Genomic DNA, 27,694 nt, shown 5'->3' with positions numbered 1-27,694 from the left:
TTAGTTTAGGGTGATGGAAAAATTACATTGATTAAGGAAAGATTGGAAGGCTGATTAATGTAATTGCTGTCAATAAGTTGTACACCTGTAAAAAGTTGAATTGGCAAAAGTTGTGTGATAGATATATTTACAACAATGGCAAAAAAAAAAAAAAAAGAGTAGCTGCTGAGGCTGCTTATGCACAACCAAACAAACACCTCTTCAGATTTGGTTCCTTGGTTTGGAGGTTTAGGGTCATGGTTTCATGGGACAAATCCAGTTAGTTGGCCCAATATGGTGTTTAGTGCCTGTGTTCTACTTATTTTTTGGCTAGCACCTGGGGTCTTTAAAAATTGTAAGCAGACATCCAAGGTACAGCAATTGGTCTCTATTGGTCTCAGAGGAAGAAGGAGAGTCAGGAAGAAGAGGAAGAAATGGAACGTGTGGCTAATCACCTCCATGAGAAACTGCCCCTTTTGCTAGGAGACCAGAAGGACTAGATGGTGCCCAGTTACCATTACTGAATATTTTGATCAAAGATTCTATAGGAGAATCCTGATCATAAGGGAGAAACTGCAGAACAGAATTTCAAATTGTTGTTGAATCCATACTTTCTGGAGCCATGGAGGCTGGATGACCCCCTGAAATTATTGCCCTGAGATAATCTTTAAACCTTAAACCAAAAATATCTCTTGAAGTCTCTTTAAAACTAAACAAGAGTTTAGCTTCACTAGGGAAGAATGTCTGCCTTGATCAGTGTACTCTTTTAAGATCTATCTGTAAAGGATCAAATTGACAACAACATCTCAAAAGATTCCATAGGAAACTTAGGGGTCAGTGAGTTTATGTTAATGGGAGAGGAGCAACTCAGAGAAAACGGGTGAGAACAGTAGCACAACTTGAAGAATGTGATCAATGTCACTGAATTGTACATGCAGAAATTGTTGAATTGGCATATGTTTTCCCATGTATGTTCTCAACAACAAACATAAAATAAATTAAAAAAAAAAAAAAACCTGTTGCCATCAAGTCATTTTTGACTCATGGCATAAATGTTAGTTCTCTTTTCTTTTTCTTTTACAGACAACAAGGCATGGCCCTTAATACCTTAGGGCAAGTTGAGTTATCAGGTTCTGCTGGATATTAGGGATAAATCTGGAGAAGGGTGCATTGTGACTGAGTGGTAAAGGAAAAGAAAAAGGTTAGAAGATAAGAGCACTTGAAAGGAGTGAGAACATTATGTATGGAGGGGAGATCATAAAGGTAGGAGCGGCAGGAACCAGAAGGCCACTCTGAAGATAGTTCCCTGTGTTTCCCAGGGCTGTTCTCAGTGGTGGAGTCCAAGAAAGCCAGCATTTGATAATGAGGCTTTTAGAACTAAATATTAGCACAAAGATACCAGGGTTAGGACTTTCTAGAATTCACTCTTTACATCTCCCCCAGACTAATACTATGGTCTCCTTTCTGGTATTATCTCCACCTCTACTATGGGGTCAAAACCTAAGAGCAACCTTGGTCATCTCCATGCCTGCAGATTCTGGTGCCAGCAATGTACGAGAATGGTTGGTTGACTATTGAAGAGTTAAAAATGTGCCATCGTGGTCCATCTTGACTGCGAAATTAACGTAATGATTCATTCAGCAAACAGTGATCAAGTATCTGCCATATTCCAAGCACCATACTAGGTTCCAGGGACACAGTGGTAATCAAAATAAATGTGTTTTCTGTCATGTGGATCTTATAGTCTAGTGGAGAGGGCAGACATAAACCCCCCTCAAAAAAAACCGACTTAAATTAATAAACACTTGCATACATGATATTTGTGATATGTATGTCTTAGTTATCTAGGACTGCTATAAAAGAAATACCACAAGTGGATGGCTTTAACAAAGATAATTTTTTTCCCTCACTGTCTAGGAAGCTAGAAGTCTGAATTCAGGGTGCCAGCTCCAGGGAAGTCTTTCTCTTTCTGTTGGCGCAGGGGGAAGGTCCTTGTTATCAATTCTACCCAGTTGAGGAGCTTCTCAGAGTAGGGACCCCAGGTCCAAAGGACACGCTATTTTCCTGGCTCTTGTTTCTTGGTGGTATGAGGTCCCCATGTCTCTCTGCTCGCTTCTGTCTTTTATATCTCAAAAGAGATTGATTTAAGACGTAACCTAATCTTGTAGATTGAGTCCTGCTTCATTAACATAACTGCCACTAATCCCACCTCATTAACTGCATAGAAGTAGTAGGATTTATAACACATAGGGATATCACATCAGATGATAAAATGGTGGACAATCACACAACACTGGGAGTCATGGACTAGCCAAGTTGGCAACATTTTCTGGGGACACATTTCAATCCATAGCAACACACTAAGATGAACTAGATCACAGAGCTGTTAGAAAAAAACACGTGGCCACTGTTTAGATTGGAAAGTTAGGGAAGCTCAAAAAAGGTGACATTTAATCATAGGCTTAAGGATAAACAAGAGTTAAACAATGCATTATAGAAGGGAAGGCCATTCTGGGAAGAAAGAACAGAATTGTGGAAGCCATGATGTTAGAAAATGCTTAGTGTTTTCAAAGAATAGAAAGAAAGTCAATATGACTGGACTGTATTGAGCAAGCCAAAGAGTGACCAAAGATGAGACTTAAAGGTTTAGACAGAAGTCAGATAATTCTTGGCCTTGTAGGCCATGAGACGCATTTTAATTCTATTCTGTGGATAATGGGAGCCAGTGACAAATTTTTAGTTGGGCAGTGGCATTGTGTGATTTGCATTTTTAAATTGCAGAACAGGGATAGGCAAGTAGCTATTTTTAAATAAAGCATAACAATGACATTGAGTTATTAGGTAAATCTCTGCTGATGAATCAGTTTGAAAGGAGAAAGACAGGACAGAATGAGAAGGGCTACAGAGAGTGCCCAGGGACCAGATTTGCAAGTGTAAGTATTTGCTAGAACACAGCTGGCTGAAGACTCAGTGGAGGACCACATGGGTCTTCACTGCAGCAGAAGCAGAAGTGACTCTGCTAGTTTGGAATGACTATCTTACTTTCTGGGCCACTGTCACATCTATGGATCAGAGGGAATTTCATCTAACCTAGATCAAAGACCCTGAAGATGAAAGGGGTTTTCACCTTGGAAAAATGGTTAGATGTTAACTGAATACGGACACTCATTTCAAAACCAAATGTGTCCACATATTTCCGGGTATCAAACCCTAAAAATATTGATCAATCAAGAAAATATAGAGCAAGCAGAGAGATCTAATCAATACTTATGAACTTAAAAACACTCCCAAGAATGAAATGTTGTAGAGAATCCTCTCTCCACCACCTGTCCATTATAAAGAGCTAGCCACACCAATTGCATTGACTTTTGTTGTTGTTGTTTGCTACTGTTGAGCCTGCCCCTGGCTCCTGGAGACCCCATGCACCACAGAACTAAACGCTACCTGGTCTTGTGCTTGATCAGTTATGGATTGGACCTATGGTCCATAGGGCTTTCTTTGGCTGATTTTCAGAAGTAGATCACCACCTTTCTTCCTAGTCTGTCTGGGAGCTCCACTGAAACCTGTTCAGCATCATGGCAAATACAAGCCTCCACTGACAGACAGGTGGTGGCTGTACATGAGGTGATGGAGCTGGGAACATAGGTACCCAGGTCTCCTGCAGGGAAGGCAAGAATTCTACCACTTAATCGCCATTGCCCCTAATTGTGTTGTAATGATTGTTAATTCAGTAAAGAAGTATGTATGTATGTATGTGTATGTCAGTGTGTGTGAAGTGAAATTTCCATGTGCACTAGTGCTATTTTCTATAAAGTCTGATACATGCAGAAACACTACTTTTTATTAGTCTCCTCCACTCCCATTCTAATACATTCTCCTCACTGTCACGAGGATGATCTTTCTAAAATAGGAATCAATCCTGCCTCTCCATTACTGAAAATCTGTGTTGGCTCTTTGCAGAAAACATCATACATTTCAAACTCTCTAATATTTCAGGCCCTTTAAGATGCAGTTCCTGATTTCTCCTCCAGGTGTATCTTCCGCCATTTAAACCCGTGGAACAAATAGTCTGAATACTCCAGTGAGGCCAAACCACTCATATTTATAAGTCCAAGGGACAGGACTTCCTGGGAAAAGGCTCAGGGGTGAATTGACCTCAAGGAGGACCAAAACTCTTGACAGACACATTGACAACTGTCTCCTGCCCTTCACTTTCTCTCCTAATCTTTAGGGAGAAGTTAGTAATATCGATGTCTTTTGGAATCTGCATTTTAGGGAGTGAATTTACATTTTCAAAGAAGGCAAAAATTCTTTCCCTATTCAGAAAATCTGCAGAGACCCTGCCAAACCATGTAGCTAGTAATGGTAAAGTTATCACTCTAATAGAAGGGGAAACGAGATTTGGAAAATAATTCTATTCACTCTTTATTCTATCAGCCAAGCAGGCTTTCTCACACCTCTGTGCCCTTGTACATGCATTCGCTCATCGTGGACTAGTATGGTAGCTTGTCTCCAAGATGGCCACCATCAATTCCTTCCCTTCCTATATGTAGTTGTCATTTCTCCTACTGAGAGGAGGAGCCTTCTTCTCCACTCCTTTGAATCTAGGCTGTCTGTGACTGCTTTTAACAGTGATACGCAGCAGAGGAAACCCTGGTGGATATGCAGCAGAAGTGATGTTGCAGCAGTTCTTGACCTAACTTTTAAGAAGACTGGCCTTCCAACTGGCTTCTTGGGACACTTTTTCTGGGGGAAGCCAGCCATCATGTAAGGAGTCCAGTTACCATCAGTCTGCCATGCTATAAGGAAACCTATGCAAGATGCATGGAGAGAGTGAGCAATGCCAGCCAGTCACAGAATGAATTTGGGCTGTGGGCTGTAGTTTGCCCACCCCTGCTCTGGGTAGAGCAATGGCATGGATAAAGGCCCTGTGGTAGAAGGAACATGGAAAAGGTGAAGTATCGAGAGAAGCTGTGACTGGAGCTCACTGAGAAAGGGGCAGTGAGATATGGGAGCCTGTGAGAGGTGGGGAGGGCATGACCTGCATGTAGGTCAGGATAGGATGAGGACTTGGTCTTTAGCTTAAGAGCAATCAGAAGTCATAAAATTGTGTTAAGAAAGGGAGGAGTGAGGTGACATGGTCAGATTTACCTTAAATACACCCTGTCTCTTTGGCTGTTATGAGGAAAATGGACAAGAGAATGGCAAGGAGGGATAGGAGGATTATTCAGGAGCTGGGGATCTTATGAAGCTGAGAGAGGATGATGGCTTGGACAAGGATGGAGGGAGTGAATGTGGAGAAAAGTGGATGGGTTCTAGGCATATTGAAGATACGAAATATTCAACACTTGGTGTTGAGGGGGAGTTACTCTTTAAGAGGCACTGAGTTTCTGGTAAGGGTTGGGTTGTGATGGTTACACAATTTGGTGGATGAATGCGTAATTCGATGAATGTAATTAAAGTCACTGAAGTGTACATGTAAAAATGGTTGAAATGGAAAATGTTTTGTCATATATATATGCATATATATGCATTAACAGTTTTTTTTATAGTCCTCTGTTTTAACATTATGATCTCAGCTTTAATTGACTGATTTTCTATAAACACTCTATATTTAAGTCTTAGTTTGAAGTTCTGGCTCTTCCATTAACTTGCCAAGTTCCCCTAAGCAATTTGTTTCACCTCTGTGGGCCTCAGTTTCCTTATTCATGGCGAAGTCTTCAATCACCATGTATACGCAATGAAGCAAATATTTACATATCCAGGCCAGACTATTCCTCTGAGATCCAGACCCACAGATTCAACTGCCTATTCGACATCTCTTCCATGACTCAATTGTATCTCAAACCTAACCTGTCTGGATCTTAACTCCCCCTCTTCTGCTCCAAATCTGGCCTCTTCCCTGAGCTCATTATCTCATTTAATATCATCTTCACCTAGCTAGAGTGAGTATAAGTAGAAAAGAGAAGAGTTCAAGGTCTAAGCCCTGGAGTCTTTATAATGGTTAGAGATTGTGAGCAAGAGGATGAACCAATAAAGAAGAAGAAGAAATGGCTGGGGAGCAATCAGAAAAACCTGGAAAGTGGAAGCCAACCAATGTGATTCAAGAAAGGGATTGCTGATAGGCCCATCATACAAACCCAAGTTCAAACCCTGGCATGATTTCTTGGTAGCTGTATAACTTTGAACAAGTTACTTAAGTCCTCCCAGCCTTAGTCTTCTTAACCTGCCTCACAGAGTTGTTGAGAAGATTAAATTAAATGATGCATGTAAAGTGCTTTGTCCAGTAATTACTCACAAAATGTTAGCTAGTAGAATTATTATCTGTGTTTCCAATTTATCAATGCTGTAGCTTTGAGCTGCGAGGGGAAAAAAATTGGCCTCTAAGCTCAGTTTATTCTGCTACCTAGCAACTGTATATTTACATTTTCAACATCACTTCTTTATCCCTGATTACTTTAACATGTTCTTTCTAAGTGTCCTGTTGTTATTTCAGGACCACCTGTGAGGTATAGAGAACAATTCTATTTTCTTCTCAAGATGTTGTGATCTAGCATAAATTGTCAAAAGCAATTTCAGCTTGGTAGTTTTAGGAGGTATGTTTGAAAGGGTATTGAGAGGGAACTGGCTGGCTAGCTCATGGTGAAACTGAAGGCCTGTAACTGGTAAAATGCTGTCCCTACTTATCTGCAATGGAGAGATGAATTTATACAACGCAGAGAGAATACGAGGCCAGACTCCAAAAACAGACAAGGGCACTGGGCACTGGGAAGACTCTAATTTCTGAATAGGTTACCCTTCTTGGAAAATAAATTTAAGTTGGCCATGAAAGTAAGGCCCTTCCCAGGCAGGTTCCAGCTACTTTTCCAGCCTCATCTCTGGCTATTTGCTCTCAACACAGAGCACCTTGTACTCTAAGTCTTGTTTTTCAAACCCACCATGCCCCTTACCCCAATGTGTCTGTCAGCTTGTCATGCTGTGGAGACTTGGGTGTTGCTGTGATGCTGGAAGCTACGTCCCAAAAAACGGTCACTGATGGCAGACAGGTTTCAGCTTAGCTTCCAGACTAAGACAGACTAGGAAGAAGGACCTGGTAGTCTACTTCTGAAAAGATTTAGCCAGTGAAAACCTTATAAATAGCAGTGGAACATTGTTTGATGAAGTGCCGGAAGATGAGGCCCTCAGGTTGAAAGGCACTCAAAAGATGACGGGGAAGAGCTGCCTCCTCAAAGCAGAGTCAGCCTTAATGGTGTGGATGGAATCGAGCTTTTGGGACCTCCATTTGCTGATGTGGCATGACTCAAAGTGAGAAGAAACAGCTGCAAACATCCATTAATAATTGGAATGTGGAATGTACGAAGTATGAATCTAGGAAAACTGGAAGTTGTCAAAAACGAAATGGAATGCATAAACATTGATATGCTAGGCATTAGTGAGCTGAAACGGACTGGTATTGGCCATTTGAATCAGACAATCGTATGGTCTACTATGCCAGGAAGAACAACTTGCAGAGGAATGGTGTTGCATTCATCATCAAAAAGAACATTTCAAGATCTATCCTGAAGTGCAACACTGTCATTGATAGCATAACATCCATACGCCTACAAGTAAGAACAGTTAATTTGACTGTTATTCAGATTTACACACCAAACACCAAGGCCAAAGATGAAGGAATTGAAAATTTTTACCAACTTCTGCAGCCTGAAATTGATCGAACATGCAATCAGGATGAATTGATAATTATCGGAAATTGGAATGCAAAAGTTGTAAACAAAGAAGAAGGATCAGTAGCTGGAAAATATGGCCTTGGTGATAGAAACAATACCAGAGACTACACGATAGAATTTTGAAAGACCAATGACTTCTTTATTGCAAATACCTTTTTTCACTAACATAAATGGTGACTGTACACATGGACCTTGCCAGAAGGAATACACAGGAATCAAATCAACTACATCTGTGGGAAGAGACGATGGAAAAGCTCAGTATTATCAGTTAGAATAAGGCCAGGGGCAGACTCTGGAACAGACCATCAATTGCTCATATGCCAGTTTAAGTTGAAACTGAAGAAAATTAGAACAAGTCGATGAGAGCCAAAGTATGACCTTGAGTATATCCCACCTGGATTTAGAGACCATCTCAAGGATAGATTTGACGCATTGAACACTAAGGACCAAAGACCAGACGAGTTGTGGAATGACATCAAGGACATTATCCATGAAGAAAGCAAGAGGTCACTAAAAAAGACAGGAAAGAAAGAAAGATCAAAATGGATGTCAGAAGCGACTCTGAAACTTGCTCTTGAATGTCTAGTAGCTAAAGTGAAAGGAAGAAATAATGAAGTAAAAGAGTTGAACAAAAGATTTCAAAGGGCAGCTCGAGATGACAAAGTATTATAGTGACATGTGCAAAGAACTGGAAATGGAAAACCAAAAGGGAAGAACACGCTCTGCCTTTCTCAAGCTGAAAAAACTGAAGAATAAAATTCAAGCCTCGAGTTGCAATATTGAAAGATTCTATGTGGAAAATATTAAATGATCCAGGAAGGCTCCAGGAACTGAAGGAATACCAATTGAGGCTCCAGGAACTGATGGAATACCAATTGAGGTGTTTCAACAAACAAATGCAGCACTGGAAGTAGTCACTCATCTATGCCAAGAAATTTGGAAGACAGCTACCTGGCCGAACAACTGGAAGAGATCTATATTTATGCCTATACTCAAAAAAGGTGATCCCACTGACTGCGGAAATTATCGAACAATATCATCAATGTCACACGCAAGTAAAATTCTGCTGAAGGTCATTTAAAATCGGCTGCAGCAGTATATCAACAGATAACTGCCAGAAATTCAAGCCAGATTCAGAAGAGGACGTGGAAACAGGGGTATCACTGCTGATGTCAGATGGATCCTGACTGAAAGCAGAGAATACCAGAAAGATGTTTATCTGTGTTTTATTGACTATGCAAAGGCATTCAACTGTGTAGATAGTAACAAATTATGGATAACATTGTGAAGAATGGGAATTCCAGAACACTTAATTGTGCTGATGAGGAACCTGTACATAGACCAAGAGGCAGTCATTGGAACAGACCAATGGGATACTGCATGGTTTAAACTCAGGCAAGGTGTGTGTCAGGGTTGTATCCTTTCACCATACCTATTTAATCTGTATGCTGAGCAAATAATCTGAGAAGCTGAACTATATGAAAAAGAACAAGGCATCAGGATTGGAGGAAGACTCATTAACAACCTGTGATAGGCAGATGACACAACCTTGCTTGCTGAAAGTGAAGAGGACTTGAAGCACTTACTGATGAAGATCAGAGACCACAGCTTTCAGTATGGATTACGCCTCAACATAAAACAAAAAATCCTCAAGACTGGACCAATAAGCAACATCATGATAAATGGGGAAAAGATTGAAGTTGTCAACGATTTCATTTTACTTGCATCCACAATCAACACCCATGGAAGCAGCAGTCAGGAAATCAAAAGACACATTGCATTAGGCAAATCTGCTGCAAAAGACCTCTTTAAAGTATTGAAAAGCAAAAATATCACCTTGAAGACTAAGGTGCGCCTGACCCAAGCCACAGTGTTTTCACTCGCCTCCTATGCATGTGAAGGCTGGATGATGAATAAGGAAGACCAAAGAAGAATTGATGCCTTTGAATTGTGGTGTTGGAGAAGAATATCGAATATACCATGGACTGCCAAAAAAGCAAACAAATCTGTCTTGGCAGAAGTACAACCAGAATGTTCCTTAGAAGCAAGGATGGCAAGACTACGTCTCACAGACTTTGGACATATTACAGGAGGGGTCAATCCCTGTAGAAGGACATCATGCTTGGTAAAGTAGAGGGTCAGTGAAAAAATGGAAGACTCTCAAATGAGATGGATTGGTACAGTGGCTGTAAAGTAACAATTCTGAGGATGGTGCAGGACTGGGCAGTGTTTCGTTCTGTTGTACGTAGGGTTGCTATGAGTCAGAACCAACTTAATGGCACCTAACAACAACAACATCATGCTCCTTACACCTCCAAGCCTTTGTCCCTTCTGCTGGGGACAATCTTCCTCTTGCACCTCCTTCAAATCAAAGCCATTTCTTACATAGTATTCTCTAACTCACTTAGAATTAATATGAGCATCCCATAAGTGTTCCTGGGACACTATACATACCTTTCTTTGTCACTTATCACATTTATTGAAACTAATCTACTTACAAGTCTCCTCTTGGAGGGCAGTAATATCCTTGAAGGCAGAGACCATGTCTTATTTATCTTTACAATCCCTGTAATGCTTGGCATATAGTCAGCATTCAATGAATATTTAAAAGAACACCTCAGCTACTCCCATAACCAGGAGATGAAAAGTGTAATTCAATTTAAGAAGGTTCTTTTGGTGCAGAAATAGGATCGGGGGTCTATGGAAAATATTAGAAGACAAATCATTATTGACCGTACTTCATTCCTCAGAAGGAGACCACGGTGCAAGGACTAGAGTGGTCAAAGCCCCAATCCCATAACTGGTTCTCCTCATGAGTCAATGAATGACCTTGAGAAAACTCTCTGGTACACAGTTCTTTAAGATGTGGAGTTTGGATCTAATGATGTCTAAGGTAATTTTTAGTTTTGATAGTCTATTCTGTCTCCGTTTTTCATTCTCTGAAACTTGTCTTAATTTAATTCCTCAGTGTTTGTGATGGGAAGTTTGTCTACTTTCTCAAGGCCACTTAAATTTCCATATTGTACTTCCAAGGAATAAACAATTTCATTCAACTTTGGGTTGCCAGAAACTTAATAAATGTGTCCTTTGATCTGTTAGCCAAGTGGATGATTGCAAAATATTCAATAATCCTTATAAAATATTCATTAAAACTGGAGATGGCAAGCTCGTAACATTCAATTCTTCTCCTAGATCCAATTTAATCCTGGAGAAACTAGAAAATATAATTGTCCCTGCAAACAGGGTTTCATGCATTTTTATTCCTGTTTACTACGCTCTGTTGAGGTCTGGGTTTCACTGTGTGACTCATCATTGTGTTTCCTTGTAAATTTCCACTCCTTCATCCTGAATCTTAGGTTGCCGCTGTTCAGGCAAAAGGAGAGCAGGTTCGTTCTGGTTCAACTCTCACTGAGAATTTGCATTTCTACCCTAGATACACTGAATCAGAATCTACATTTTAACAAGATATATAATAATCACCTGGGGTTCTTGTTAAAAGGTAGATCTTAATTCAGAGCCCTGGTGGCGCAGTGGTTTAGTGCTCAGCTGCTAACCGAAAGGTTGGTGGTTAGAACCCACCAGCAGCTGTGGAGGAGAAAGATGTGGCAGTCTGCTCCAGTAAAGATTACAGCCTTGGGAACCGTATGGGGCAGTTCTACTCTGTCCTATATGGTCAGAATCCATGGAAGTCGGTTGGACTTTAATTCAGAATACCAGGGGTGGAAATGCAAATTCCAACCAGACTGAACTGGCTCGAAGCCATGAAGGAAAGTCTCAGATGTTTCAGAGGGGGTGCTGGATCTGGTGATGTAGGTGGGAATGCAGGGGACAGAGGGGTTTTGATTAGGATATAGATGTGTTTTTGTGGCCTTCAGGTCCGGTACCTCCAAGTGGTAATGTTCTTTCAGCGCATCCACCCTGGGAAGGGGTGAGGGGGGCAGTTTTAGAGCCTTTCTCTCCCAGAGTGCCTGTAACTCTACTATTCTCAGAGACAACTTAGCATGTGAAGAGGAACGACTTTGGAGCCTGACAGTCTTGGGCTTTACCTTGAGCCAGTGGCTGTCAACCTTGAAAGTGCATCTGGATCACCTGGAGCACTTGTTCAGAACACTGACTGCTGGACCCTGGGTTCTGTAGGTCTGGGTAGGAGTCTAGAATTTGCGTCTAACAGGTTTCCAGGTGACGCTGATGCTGCTAGTCTGCGGACCATGCTTTGAGAACCACTGCCTTGAGCAAACGACTTAATGTCTGTGGACTTCAGTTTCCTTATTTATAATGTGGGAGTAACAACACCTACTTTACAGAAGTCAACATGGTGGAGTGGTCCTGGCTGTGGGCTTCAGGGTGTCAGACAGACCCAGGTTTGAGTTCCAGCTCTGCCACTTAAAGCTATGAAAACTTAGGTGAGTTCTTTCCTGTTCTTAAGCCTCAGTTTCTTCACCTGTAAATCATCAGGGATAATCATAACACTTATTAGATTGTCATACGTATCAATGAGATAATGCATAGGAAGCATTCAGCATGGGGATGAGAATATAATGAATGCTCAAAACATGATAAATACTATTACAAACATCAATAATCTAATAATTATTACATTGGAGGCACCAAGCTGGGAAGATTAAATGATATTGTTGGTGGACACCTAGAAACCAAACATATCTAGGCTGGGATAACTAGGTCAAATCTAACAAGAAGAAACAGCACAGACAAAATGTAAAGTCCTTCACTTGGGTCCCCCCCAAATTATCTTCACCTGGACTGAATGAGGAATCCCTAGCCGAAAACAACAAGCACTGTATTAGGCAGCCATGTGGTGGAGTTTTGGAGGTTAACTCAAATGTGAGCAGTGTGTCCTCAACCCAGGTTGAGAATTCAGAGTGGGGCTGATAGCAGCTCTGCTGAACTCCCAGTGGCTCAGCCCAGTGTGAAGGGCCATGTTTGTCTTGAAAAACACGTATCCCATGGGCATGGACCAGATGGAGACCTAGGGCCAATCAGGATTTTGAGTGGACTAGAAAACAAAAATCTATCTCAGGGAAGGCTGATGGCTGATGTAGGGGCAACTTGGCCTGAGGATGGGAGGAAGGATGCTGCAGGGAGAGAAAGAAAGACTGAATCCATTACCTTGTGTGACATTAGAGGGCAGACAATGCCAATGCATGGTTCCTGACCAGTACGTACTTGAGTGTAGAAAAACAACAAGCGCATAGAGGGTACAGGCAGCAGATTTCAGCTTAATAGAAGACAGAATTTTCTTCAAAGCACTTAGAACCAGATGTGGGCTTAATTTAAACACCAGAAGATCTGAGTTTAAACTCCAGCTCCATCATTTTTTCATTCATTCACACATGCATTCAAACAAATACTCAATAAGTATCTGATGGACCAGAGATGTGGGTCATGGTCAGATTGTGGAGGGCCTAGGAAGTTATGCTTAGGTTTAGCCTTTACCTTGGGAGCAACAAAGAACCACTGAAGGACTCTAAGCCGAAGAGGGACAAGTCACCAAGATGCAGCAGCAGGAATGTACTTAACCTCATTGAGTTTCGTCTTTCTCATTTATGACCTCAGGATAATAATTCCTACCTGGGTGCACTGTTTTGAGAATTAGGGATAATACTTAAATAGCATCTAGCAAAACGACTGCCCCAGAGAAGGTTCTGAGCAAACGAAGGTATCATTAGCAATCCTTAACATTACACATCATCAAGTCGATGATTTTGCCAGGGAAGGCCACACTGAGGCCAATTTTCCTAGAGACCCATTTCTCCATGATTCTGAAAGAGTTAAAGGAATCTTCTCAAGGAGTTCACCACAACTCCAGCCACCTCCCACAGACATATTTTTAGTCATCCTCTGTCTTCCCTGTTTGGATTGCTTTAGTTACATAACATGTTCCTAAAATGATTAGGAGGGAATCTTGCCTGATGCTTCCCTCTGCCCACTGCATCTCTGCTAAGCCATCCCCACGGGCTATGAAGCTTGGACATTCCATGAACCACCTGCAAAGGAACCCTTTTAAGCTCTATTTGGAGACTGTGGGCTGAAGGACAGGGAGGGCATCAAGCTTCAGTGCCACTCTCTTTATCAGAAGCAAGTATCTCCTGAGCCTACAGCATGCTACCACCAGACAGGTGTGGGCCACATTGGAGGGTACAAAGGCAGAGGAAAGATTCTGTGGCTTTTTGTCCAGGCTGCTAAGCAACCCCTGATGTGCTGCTCAGAGATGTTCTTTGTTGGACCATTGGTCTCCTCAGCCAGGCTGTGAGCTCTCTGTGGGCAGGGTCATGCCCTGCTCATCTTTGTATTTATCCAGGGCTTGGTCCAGCTTGGGAATGCCTGAGGTTGGGGCCATTTGATCTACAGTCCCACTTCCTTAGAGGCTCCTGGTGGGACAATTCCCATAGAACCTGTCTGTGAGAGGATCCACCCAGAGTCAATTTCCCATGGCAGGCGTTTTGGACCCTAAAGTGTAAAGAAAAACTAGGAGACACTGCCCTCCCAGCCAAGCAGGGCTATTTTATTTTCATCTCCTTTTTCTCTTTTACCCTACTTTGTGGTGGAGAGAAAGCTAGAGGGTGGAAGAAAGACAAAATTTCTTGTTACTTATTTATTTTTCCTCCTCCCCAGCCTCTTTGGGGTCTGGGTGACCCTGGCTAGCCCCTTGGCCACCTCTGGGGGTACTCATTGCTTAGGGGGCATTGAGCTTCTGTTAAGGGCAATAGAAACATTTAGAAACATAGCGGTGATGGTTGAACAACATGATGATAATTAGTGTCACTGAATTATACATGTAAAAAAATGTTGAATGGAAAATGTTTTATTGTATATATGTATTTAACACACACACAAAAAAATTCTGCATGGATACAAAAAGAGAGCACCAGAAGAAAGACCCAGAAAACAATCCCAGGGAATGAAAGATCTCAGAGAAAAATAACTACCAAGTACACAGAGCAGTAAGATCAAAATCAGATTACTTAGTAAAAGCCAGCATTTCTTTAAACTGAAAACAATGCATGTCATTTGTCCTTGAAACGTGACATGTTCTCCTTTTTCAAGAATGCCACAGTACTACAATGCAGCAGCCTGCATCTGACAAAGCCATATCACCCTCGAATTCTGGGGGTCATTATTCCTGTACATTATTGGGAGTCTTGATTGAATGGATGTTGCAGAACGTAGCAGTCAGTTGGAATAGAAAACCCCAGAAAATGAACCTACGTAGGGGAGGCAGGATTTGAATTAGGCAAGGACCCACCTGTTCAATAATGAAATAATTGCTCAGTGCACATCCTTCTGTAATCTTTTCTGATGTGACAACTATTCTTGGGCCCTGCCTCTCCCAATGCTTCCTCGAGATTTGCACATAATCTCAGTGCCTCCTAAAGATGCCACTGCCAATGCCAGACAGTCACTTCCCTAATGCCACGAAAATAGATTCAATTTTACATACATCAGGGTGATTTCAGAAGCAATTTCTACCTCTCCAGTGTAAGCATTACTTGCATTTTTTTCCCCCTTCAAATCTCATCCCATCAGTTCCATGGGGCATTTTAAAAGGCACCTGATGCCTTCTCAGGTATTCAAAAGAATCCCCAGAGTGTGGTTGTGACTACAGCCTGAGGACACCAGATCTACAGATAGAGCCCTAAAATAGTCATTGATTCAAGTAAATGTAAAACTTCTTAATAATTGAGTATAAGTTAACTGAAATTTTGATTTCTTTCTTTTTAAAAGCAGCATCATTAAAATCAGTATGTCTATGCATATATGTGTGTATATGTCTATGTATGTGTATGTACATTGGAGGGCGTATTTATGTGTGTGTGTTAAAAAAGTATACAACACAACACACATGTACATACACATATCAATCGTTTGGAAAGATTGTCTTTGACCTTTTAAAATATCTAATTAGATTTTATTGGGTATGCTTCCTCTTCCTTTCTGGCTGACTAATATACCTCAATTTGGATGTTTTCATCTTAATAGACTAAGTTTTGGCCCATGGAGAAAGCAGAAGGTAATGTTTCCATTGATGTTACTCAAGTTCTCACTTGAGATCAGAAGACTTGAGACCACATACCTACAATTTCAGGGTCACATTTATAACCATAGATCTCTGACCATGATTTTCTTTGCATTCAGAGTCCTCCCCATGGCACTTTTACAAATGAGAAAGGGTGTGCACAAATGTTCTTGGGTAGCCTGTACGGGAAACATTTTGGATTTGTGGAACCACTTGGCTAGTGCTTCCCTTCAGCTAGACTTGCAAATGAACTAACCCTCCCCCACACTGGGCCAAAGCAGCAGAGCCAGGAACAAGTGAGCGCAGCCAGAACTCACGGAGCTCAGGATGGGAGGCGTTTGGAAGAACCTTTCTTTCTCTAAGGACAAGCCAAGCCCATTGCTTTGCCAACCCCTTTTCTGCCTCTGCTGGCTTAGGTCCATATCCTTTTCCTGGTCCCTGGGGAACGTATGAATCCCAGTGATTTACCTGGGTGGAAGACTCAAAAAGGACTGGCTTCACAGTTAGGCAGACTGCAAGCTTGCTCTGCTCTCTGAGACAAACGAATATCAAATATTTGCTCATAAAATAATCGGTATGTGCTTTTAGGTTTTGTCTTTAAAAGTCATTACCCAGCCTTAAGAAATGCTCAAACTTAGCATCACCAGTAACAGGCAAAGTGATATCATGTGTTTATTGATATGCCGCAAAGGGATGCACACATCATTTATGTAGTATTTTTTTTTTTTTTTTGCCAAAATGTTTAACCTGAATGTAATAATGATGAAAAAAATCAGATAATCCAGATCTTGGGACATTCTACAGGATGAATGGCCTAGACTTAAAAAAAAGTCACTGTCCTGAAAGACAAAATAAAGGTGAGACAGTTATTCTAGATTCCAGGAGATTAAGAAACATGAGGACCAAATACAATGGGAGTGCCTTGATTGGATTCTGGATTTAAAAAACAAACAGTAAAGACTATTTGGGTATCACTGAGAAAATTTGACTGTGAACTGACATATCAGATATCATTAAAACAAGGTTACATTTGTTGGGTGAGATAATTTTACTGTGCTTATTTTTTATGTAGGAGAGCTGTCCTAGTTCTTTGGAAATACATGCTGAAGTCTGTGGAGGTGGAGTGTCATGATGTCTGCAATTTGCTTTTAAATAGTTCAGGAAAAAATGATATACGCACATACACACAGAGAAGGTGCAAATGCTGCAAAATGTTAACAGTTGGTGAGTCCAGGTACAGAGTATGTGGGTATTCATTTTACTTTTCTTTCAACTTTTCTGTAGGTTGAAAACGAATCCCTCTTCCCCAAGGCAGTAGTACCTCAATACTTGAAAATAGCTATTGCCTCTCTTAAAGGTTGGCCTTCTTAACCAGGGCACCCATAAGAATCCCCTGAGTGACTTTGACAACATCCACAACTCTGAGGCCCGCCCCACCTCTCATCCCACAGGAAATTTTCATTGAGTAGGTCAGGGCTGGGGCCCAGATATGTGTATTTCATGAACCTGTCCACGGGGGTTCGGCGATGTTCCTTAGATTAGGAGTCATGGGCCTAAGTTATCCTGTGATCCTAGATCCATCTGGAACTAGTGGTGTACTCTGGGAGGGTTAGTCAAACTCACTGAGCCTTAGATTGTTATCATCATTGCTGTTATTAGTTGCCATTGAGTCGATTCCAACTCATGGCTACCCCACGTGTGCAGACTAGAACTGCCCCATAGGGATACCATACCCATAAAATGGGAATGATAATACTAAGTACCTCACCGGGCTGTGGTGAGGATGAAATGAGAGACAGTGCCTGCAGCACAGAAGGTGGTCAATCAATATTGGTTTCCTTTCTTCCTTCTCTCATAGATCCACATCATGCCAAGCTGAACATATCTAAAGTAATTATTACACAATGTGTTGTTTTCCATTTGCAATTTACACAGTATGTGGAGGAAGTCTGTCTATGTTGATTTCCTGCATTTACCAACATTTGGAGCAGAGGCTGGGGAATCTGGCCTTTCTATTAAATTCTGAGAAAAGAACTGGCTTACAGCACAACTGAAAGACAAAAACAAGAGCCAGCTCTCTTGAGACTGATCACCAAGGTGGCCTTAGCTGTTACTAGTCTTGGGGTTCTTCCTTGGACAAGGATTAACCCCTAAAACTTAGACTAGCCTGGGATCCTGTATCAACCCTGTAGGAGGACTCAAGCCCTTGACTAAACTCCATTTGGAACATTGGCTGTGGCTGGGAACTGGCCAAGGTTTGAGAAGCATGGGTTCCAGGTCTCATCAGCCATGGGACTTTGGAGAAGTTGCTTCTCTGAGCCTGTTTCCTAAGCACTCAAAATGGAGACAGTAATAATTCATGACTCATCTACCTTATGTGGTTTATGTGAAGCATTGCTTTGAAAACTTTAAGGAGATCAATTCAGTATGGCATATTTTCTCCTCAAGGGCACAGTTGTCTCCTCCTTCTTCTCCCTTGTTATTATTTTTAACCTGTCTCTATGTGTGTCCATGAGCAATTAAGATGACCTGCTCCCATGTCTTTGCTAGAGTGAACCTTCATCCTGAACCTCCCAGGAAAGCATCCCAAACCCACACCCTAGACCCTCTGACCACTGTGGGGATCCACAGAAGAGGTACCAGTGTCAAACTCAAGGCAGCAGGACCACAGATGTCCACCTCCCTTTACTTGACTCAACTTACTGAATCCGTTCACGTCCTGAGAGCTAGAGGAGAAGCCTTCATCATTGCGGTTGGCACTGAGCTTAGTGGTGGGTTTGTCAGCTGAGGCCACAGGTCCCATCTCTCTCTGGGCTCCGCTCTGTGTCTCCTTCTGCTTCTTGGCCAGCTTCCTTTGGGACATGTGCAAGGGGAGAAATCACAGTTAGATGGTGCCATTCATATTAAAACATTGGGGAGATCAGATTGTTCTTCTTCCCTATCCCTCATTCCTCAACCTCCAAACCTCACTAGTTCCCCAGAAACAGAGTCAAGGTAGGTCCTCCAATGTCAAGGTGGTATAAAAGTACATGCTCCTAAAACCATGAATGGTTTCCATTTACTCAGAAACATAAGACTCCTCCTGCCTCATCCCTGGCAATGGGCATGTTCTATACTTGAGCTTAAAACAAGAAATTAATGAGACTTGCACAATGCTTCCCTCACTCTCCTTTGAAAGGGAAGGAGAGGCTAAGCTGATATTTCTGTTCCTGTGGCTCTGAACGAGAGTGAAATTGGAGTTTGGCCTTCCTCAACAATTAATCTTCATGAAAATGAACCCACCAAACAATGACAGATTGAAGTAGGGGCTGGTGATTGGCAGTGGGTGAGGGTGGAGGTGAGTTAGTCTTGGAGTTCAAAAGAAGAAAAGTCAGCCTGAATTTGATGTATAGCTCTTCCCATACACATAAGAGAACCTCAGAACTAGATGGACATTTATAATAGTGCAGAGCAATGGTTCTCAAATTTTAGAGTAAATTAGAATTACCTGGAGAGCTGAGAGAGCACATTGAGGCCCATGCTTACTGAAGTGGGATACAGCCTGGACCTTGGTATGTCCACCACCTTCCTCAGGTAATTCTGACACTGACCAGTAGGTATTAAAACCATCAGTTTTGACATTAGGGAGACCTGGGTTCACATCATGCCTCTGCCACCTGCTAGCTGCATGACCTTGAGCAAGTTCCCTTTAACCTCATTAAGTCGTGAAGTCATCATCTGTACTGTGGCAAATTAAGAGGCCCAACTTCACAGGGTTGTAGGTATTAAATGAGATAATGCATGAAACACACAGAGCACAGTGCCTGGTACAAAGTGAGTATTCAACACATGGCAACTGCTAGTCTTGCTTTAATCATTGCCTTCTTGTCCAACTTCATCCCAATGTCTGATCCCCTCTCCACCAGCCACACCTATCTACTCCTATCTCCCTCGGGATTATATCAAGTGATGGAGGCTTGAGACCTTACCAGGGAAATGAATGGTTAAAAAGTTCTTTGTATGGATTTGAAATCTCCTTCTCTTAGATTTTAACTGATTGATTATAAATCTATTGTTAGGGATATAAAAATATGACTAACTTCTTTTACATATGACAGTTAAAACATTTCTAAAAAGCCAACATGGTCACTCTGAGTTTTCTCCACATTTACTCTTCTAAATATAATTAGGATATTCCTATTATACAAAAGGCTATGGGCTATGTATTAACTATCTTGAGGATAAATTCCTCCTGGTCTTTTGCTCCATTTCTCAGAGGACTTGACTTCAAATTCAACCTTGGTCACTCCTATCTGAATGTAAAATAACAGGTATTCCAGAGAGGTCAAATTCAGTGTAATTGTAGGGAATAATTTTCCAAAGTTGACTACACTTGATCATGGAATAGGCAGTGTAAAGAAGCAATGATTTCCCTGTCAGAGAGGTATTCAAGAAAAAATTGGACTTAGACTTAGCGGAAGAATTTAAGAGGAGTTCATCCAGGCTCATTTTAGTTTCATAGTGTCCACCAGGAGCCCTGGTGGGACAACAGTTAAGCACCTCACGGCTAGCCGAAAGGTTGGTGGTTTGAATCCACCTAGCACCTCTGTGGGGAAAGACCTGGTGATCTGTTCCCATACAGACTGCAGCCTAAAATACCATATGGGGCAGTTTTACTCTGTCACATGGAGTGGCTATGAGTAGAAAATTGACTCAGTGGCACCCAACAACAACAACTGCATGATATAGGCGTAGACTATACAGAAGAATGACAGATAGAACATTCAAATGAGGGCAATTTGATGATGGCTTATTTATAAAAGGACTACTGACACAGGTGAGAAGGGTGTAGGAGAACCTAAGCTGTAGCATGGTGACAAAAGAGCTGTTTACCACCCATGGGTCCAAAGAAACAAGTACAGGAGGCAGTTCCCAGAACCCAAAAGGAGAGTGTTGTAAAGAGGGGTCATCTGGACAGAGCAGTGACCTCCTGAGGGACTCAGCCGGTCCTTGCAGAGCTCACAGGGAGGGAACCAGAGGCATAAATACTGTTACTTCACTCTCCTTTCTCTGAACTTCTCTAGAAGCCAGAGGTAAGGGAACCCCTGGAGGGAGTCCATCCAGATCATGCTCAGAGGCAGAGAGCAGAGTGAAGAAGGGTGGAGGAAGAATCTGGATTCACGGAAAGCTCCCTTCCTCATTTTGTACGTAATACTTCTTCAAATGCAACCTAAAATGGCTTTAAATTTTATTTAAATTGGCCTGGGGCAAGAAGGACATTCAGGGCTAGGAATGCATTTTTTGGTTATAATACTTTGGCCACAGGCATGGTGTTAACTAGTGAAACTATTCCAGGCAAACACAAAAACAACAAGAAATGAAGCATTGGATTGGCCAGGGCCTTTCTCATCATCACAGGCCATCAGATAGGAGCAGGGAGAATGGCAATGAAAGAAAAATGAGGAATTCTGCTGCTGATGACATTTCAAATTTTTATTCTTCATTTATTATCAAAAAGAAGGTGTTTAAAAATGTATATGTGACCTTCTTAATCATAAATTTGAAAAGCTATACAGTGGATCCTTTGCCTCTATCCAAGCTTACATTGCCCCAGCAGGAAATAAAAGGAAATCCAATAAGAGAGTTAACTTTACAACTATAAATGAGTATGTATTGGAACCTTTGATATTTCCTTGGGGGCAGAACTACCAACCAATCTCATTCCTTTCAAGGTAAAATAATATGGAAAGGATTGTCTTAGGCACAAATCATTGGTTTCCAAAGGAATAATAATAACAAAAGGCCCTACTACATCTATGAAAAATGGCATTTCACAGATATGTTTGGGTAGGTCTGAACACCTGAATTAAAAAAATGAAAAATTGAGTCTCTCCAAAACCTATGGATATTTAAAAATGGGAAAACAAACTGAGTTGTAAGAAAACAGATCTACGCCATCCTTATTCTTTAGCCCACGGCAGACTCTTATGACTGGTTCATGGTGATGATGATGCTATATAATCATTTTAAAGTCTATATCCAGGTGTTTCAGCAAGAGACAAACACCGCTACAGGGCGGAGGTGGAGGTGATGCAGAAGGAAATAAAATGCAAAACTGTGGTTTCAAGATCTGTTTCCATTCTATCAGAATTTTAAACCTGGATATTGAAAACCCTCTCAGTAATACTGGAAAATGGATATGCAGCCCCCTAACCAAATAGTTTAATGCATTCCCCTTTCTTTCTTAACAGAGGAGAAAATCCAAAGCTGTAAATAGGACCTACAAGACCTTCAAACAATGGCTCCAGGCTTCAGCTCAGCCTCATCTTCCACACACATCTCTTTTTAGGAAACACCAACTCTCCCCCGACTCTGCCACTGCCACCATTCCTCATTATTCTGTTTCTTAATGTGTCCCCATTCTTTCCGCTGGCCACCTCCTCTGCATACTTCAAGGCTCAATTCCAGTGTCATCTCTCCTTTGAAGTTTCCCTCTCCTCCCCTAGACAGAATTGTAGTTCTCTCCTCTTGGTTGACACATGCATTGAACAAACATTTATGGAATACCTACATGTACCAGTCTCTGCTAGATGTAAAAAGGCCATCCCATTGTGTAAAAACTGAACATGACCTCAACTCTAATGGAATACCTAGATTCATGCAAAGACAGGCACTAAACAGATAAATACGGAAATGAATAAAAAAAATCACAGAGGAGATAAATGCCAAGAAAGGAAATATCTGCTGCTAAAAAGAGACAGTAGCTGGTTTGAACAGTCAGGAGCTCAGCGAAGGCCTCAGTGACATGTCAGCTACGCACTTGTCATATTGCAGTGATTCAACTATCTCACCCACAAGGGCAAGAGCCTCTTGGGAGAAGGGCTTTGACTGCTGTATCGACTTCAATTTCTTGCTGACTGTGTGCACATAGCAGGTCCTCAAGAAACTTGTTGCACACGCACAGATTTAAAAGCCTACTGTTGGGAGCGTAGAAAAGACCCTTCCACATGACCTTAAGCATTTGTCAAAGCCCACAGAACTGTGCAACACAAAGAGGGAAACTTACTGTATCAATACCGGTTCACCAGTTGTAACAAACATACCACAGGAAAGCAAGATGTTAATAAGAGGAACAGTGTGTGCAGGAAGGGGTAAGTGGGACCTCTCTGTACTTTCTGCACAATTTTTTTGTAAAACTAAAATTTCTCTAAAAAATAAAATCTATTAGAAGCAGAATAACATTGCAATGATTGAAACACACACACATACATATTGTCATCCTACTTGGAGTGCAAATTATAACCATATTAAAAGAAGATGTCTGTAAGGAAAGAGGAAGAAAAATCTGTACGAAATTAGTTTGTGACCTGGAATATTTGTACCTATGAATATTTTTGGCTAATGACTTAGCATGTATTTCCAGCAGCCTTCACAGAACTGGAAACCCTCGTGGTGTAGTGGGGAAGTGCTACAGCTGCTAATCAAGAGGTCAGCAGTTCAAATCTGCCAGGAGCTCCTTGGAAACTCTATGGGGGCAGTTCTACTCTGTCCTATAGGGTCGCTATGAGTCGAAATTTTTCACAGAACTCTCGGAATGTTTGCAAAATTAATAGAATGTTCACAGAAGTCAGCGATTATTGATTTCCAGAGCTCACAGAACAGCCATCGCTGTGTAATGTTACGACAACATCACAAACCAACTCATAAAACAGTCACAACTTATGTGATGGCTGCAGAATTCATGGAATCCTCACAGTCTTCAAGACTCAAGCATCTGCAACCTCCTGAACTGAGATTTTTTTTTTTTTTTTCCAGTTGTCCTGAGATTCTTGCCATTTGGGTCACACAATTTCACCAGCACGGGGTACCAAAATCTGGTAAAAAGACAGCATGCACAAGCCTATTTATTCCTCTATGGGGACATTTCTAGAGCTGGAGGATGTTTTAAATCATAGCAACCTGAAGTTTACCGTTTCTGACAGGTGGGGACAATATGATGTGACTGCAGCCCTTGCCAGACTTTCCTCTAATACCTCACTCTGAGGTCCCTCCAACCTTTGCTTGTTAACTGAGTGAGGGGGCAGGTGGCAGGAGATGTGCCCAGGATGGACCATGAGTCCTGTGATTTAGTCTCAGCACCACTCTGTATAAGGGATAGTGGCAGGTGGCATGGCTCAGGAGAGGGATGAAGGGTTGTGAAGGGTTATGAGATCATTCGATGCAGGGACTGTGTGGAAGAACCCAGGATATTTCTCACGCAAAGGGAATACTCAGGTATGCTGTCTTCATAAATCTAACCTCTGGCTCTGTGTGGCCCCAGGGGAAAGAATTGGGGCCCAGTTGGCTTGAAACAAGAAATTTCTACCAAGTAGAACTGTTCTTTAGAGTCTCTTTAGGAAGTGCCTACTGCCTGAATTGCCCTTCCCATTTTTATTCCTTGACAACCGTCTCTTCACATTGTAAGGCCCAACTCAAATCTCACCTAAGTCTTAGAACTCTCCTCCTCCTCAAGCAAAGTTAGTAGTTTCCTCCTCTTTGCACTTTTAATTTGTTCAGCACATCTTTAATGACTGCCTGTTTTGTACCAGTGGAAGTAATGAGCTCCACATCATTGGGGGAGTTCAAGTAGAGCCTTAGAAACCACTTGGAAAAGAGGCAGTGGAGGATTCATGCATATGGTTCTGCAAAACCCTTGACTCTGTTCTCGGCTGAGACAGAGGTCTCCTGGGAGATCCCCCTAGGGTTTCTCCCTGGATATGAAGAGCCATGCCCACCCCCCTGGGGAGACACACACCAGGGCACTCTTCTCCATGGGGTTCTCCCTTTGGCAGATCTGGACAGACTTTCTTGGGAAATCACAGAGATTGGACCCTGGAGCCAGAGAGATGTCTCAGCCCATGGGAGGTGGACAAAGGAGACACAGGGCTGAGGCCCACTCCTATTAAATGCTGGCATCCCACTCCCTAAACCAGGATGCTTCTGTGCTGGAAGTAACTGGATCTCTGATGACAGTTACACATCAGAACTGGAAGGGAACTGCAGGTCACCTTGCACCACTCTCTCTGTTTATAGAAGAAACAGCAGAGTCCTGGACAGAGGAGGGACTTAGCCTAGGCACACAGCATACCAGTGGATGCCACAGGACCTAGAGCCCTGTTTTCTGTGGGCCAGCTCAGGGCGCCTGCCCCAATGTTCCTCCACCTCTCTTCTTGAGATGAGATTAGAAGTACAAATCTCATCCATGTACACATGGTCCTAGCCCCTTCTCAATGCAGCAAAACTTCATTAATCCAAACTCCGCTAACTCAGAATTACTGTCGTTGAGAGACGCTGGGCTGAACTGCATCAGAGTCAATAGTGTAGATGAGGTTATGGATATGTGCAGGATTTAAAAGACAACACACCACGTCCCCTGACAGCGGGAAGGCAGGGTGGCATAGCAGTTAACACATGGGCTTTGGTGTCAAACAGCCTGGCGTCGACACCTCACTCCATCTCTTACTTGGTGTATGAGCTCTTGCATGTTACCCATCACCCTGTGTGACAGTTTCCTTACATCTGTAGAGTTCAGGTAAAGTGGTACTCACAACAAAGGACTCAAACACACCAATGATCATGAAGATAGCACAGGACCAGGCAACATTCCTTTCTGTTATACATAATCTCACCACGAGCCAGCTGAATGGATGGCAGCTAACGACAACAAAGTAGTTGTAAGGATTAAATGTTATATCTTGCATGTAAACTATTTTGTACAATGCATGGTACATAATAAACACTGAATAAATGCTCTGCGGTATTCTAGTCTTTTAAATACAAGCAGCATCCATATGAATTTAAATAATCTCTTTGTTGTGTTGTTAGGTGGCTTCGAGTCAATTCCAACTCACAGCGACCCTGCGTACAACAGAACGAAACACTCCCCTGTCCTGTGTCCTCTTCACAATCGTTGCTATGTTTGAGCCCATTGTTGAACCACTATGTCAGTCCATCACATTGAGGGTCTTCCTCTTTTTTGCTGACCCTATGCTTTATGTCCTTCTCCAGGAACTGGTCCCTCCTGATAACAAGTCCAAAGTACCTGAGACAATGTCTCATCATCCTCCCTTCTAAGGGGCATTCTGGCTGTACTTCTTCCAAGACAGATTTGTTTGTTCTTCTCGCAGTCCATGGTGTAGTCAATATGCTTCACCAACACCATAATTCAGAGGCATCAATTCTTCTTCGGTGTTCTTTATTCATCGTCCAGCTTTCGGATGAAAATGAGGCGATTGAAAATACCATGGCTTGGGTCAGGTGCACCTTCGTCCTCAAAGGGACATCTTTACATCTTAACACTTTAAAGAGGTTGTTTGCAGCAGGTTAAGGAGCCCTGGTGGTGTACTGCTTAAAGCACTCTGCTGCTAACCAAAAGATTGGTAGTTTGAACACACCAGCCCCTCTGTAGGGAAAAAGATGTGGCAATCTGCTTGCGTAAGGATTTACAGCATTGGAAACCCTATGGGGCAGTCTTTCTCTCTCCTTAAAAAACAGGGTCATTATAAGTCAAAATCAACTTGATGGCGTTGGATTTGGTTTGATTTGGTTGCAGCTGATTTACTCAATGCAATATGTCATTTGGTTTCTTGACTGCTGTTTCCATGGGCGTTGATTGGGAATCCAAGTAAAATGAAATCCTTGACAATTTCAATATTTTCTCTGTTTATGGTGATGTTGCTTAATGATCCAGTTGTGAGGATTTTTGTTTTCTTTATGTTGAGGTGTAATCTATACTGAAGACTGTGGTCTTTGATCTTCTTCAGCAAGTGCTGCAATTCCTCTTCACTTTCAGCAAACAAGGTTGTGTCATCTGCATATTGCAGGTTGTTAATTAGTCTTCTTCCAGTCTTGAGTTAGCAGTCCTCTTCATATAGTCCAACTTCTTGAATTATTTGCTCAGCATACAGATTGAATAAGTATGGTGAAAGGATACAACCCTGATGTACACCTTTCCTGATTTTAAGCCACACAGTATCCCCTTGTTCTGTTTGAAAAACTGCCTCTTAGTCTATGTACAGGTTCCGCATGAGCACAATTAAGTGTTCTGGAATTCCCATTCTTCACAATGTTATTCATGATTTGTTACGATCCACACAGTCGAATGCCTTTTTATCGTCAATAAAACACAGGTAAACATCTTTCTGGTATTTTCTGCTTTCAGCCAGGATTCATCTGACATCAGCAATGATATCCCTTGTTCCATGGCCTCTTCTGAATCTGGCTTAAATTTTGGGCAGTTCCCTGTCTATGTGCTGCTGCAACCATCTTTTAATGATTTTCAGCAAAGTTTTACCTTGGTGTGATATTAATGATATTGATTGATAATTTCTGCATTCTGTTGGATCACCTTTCTTTGGAATGGGGACCAATATGGATATCTTCCTGTTGGCCAGGTAGCTGACTTCCAGATTTCTTGGCATAAGCGAGTGAGCACTTTCAGTGTTGCATCCATTTGTTGAAACATCTCAGTTGGTATTCCATCAATTCCTGGAGCCTTGTTCTTCTCCAGTGTCACCGGTGTAGCTTGGACTTCTTCCTTCAGTCCCTTGGTTCTTGATCACATGCTACCTCCTGAAATGGCTGAATGTTGATGAATTCTTTTTGGTACAATGATTCTATATTCCTTCCATCTTTTGATGGAAGCATCTTTTGATGATTCTTGCATTGTTCAACATTTTGCCCATAGAATCCTTCAATATTGCAACTCAAGGCTTGAATTTTTTCTTCAGTTCTTTCAACTTGAGAAATGTCAAGGGTATTCTTTCCTTTTGGTTTTCTAACTCCAGGTCTTTGCACATTTCATTTTAATACTTTGTCTCCTTGAGCCACCCTTCGAGATTTTCTGTTCAGCTCTTTTACTTCATCATTTCTTCCATTCACTTTAGCTACCCTACATTCAAGAGCAAGTTTCAGAGTTTCTTCTGACGTCCATCTT

The 27,694-nt window shown here is 41.9% G+C and overlaps 1 protein-coding gene across 3 annotated transcripts in view; it reads right to left on the bottom strand.

The window, feature by feature from the left end:
• Positions 1-27,694, bottom strand: part of PTPRT (protein tyrosine phosphatase receptor type T) — a 1,296,550-nt gene that overhangs the window by 126,440 nt on the left and 1,142,416 nt on the right. For all 3 annotated transcript variants that reach the window (XM_049868705.1, XM_049868707.1, XM_049868708.1), the window contains one exon: positions 18,445-18,593. In XM_049868705.1, the coding sequence (XP_049724662.1) occupies positions 18,445-18,593 (149 nt within the window). The remainder of the gene's footprint in view (positions 1-18,444; positions 18,594-27,694) is intronic.

This window comes from Elephas maximus, chromosome 25 (assembly GCF_024166365.1).
Source record: "Elephas maximus indicus isolate mEleMax1 chromosome 25, mEleMax1 primary haplotype, whole genome shotgun sequence".
In the NCBI taxonomy this organism is placed as follows: Eukaryota; Metazoa; Chordata; class Mammalia; order Proboscidea; family Elephantidae; genus Elephas; species Elephas maximus.
Note: the sequence above shows the minus strand (reverse complement) of the source record. Positions and strands in the feature narration are given on the sequence as shown.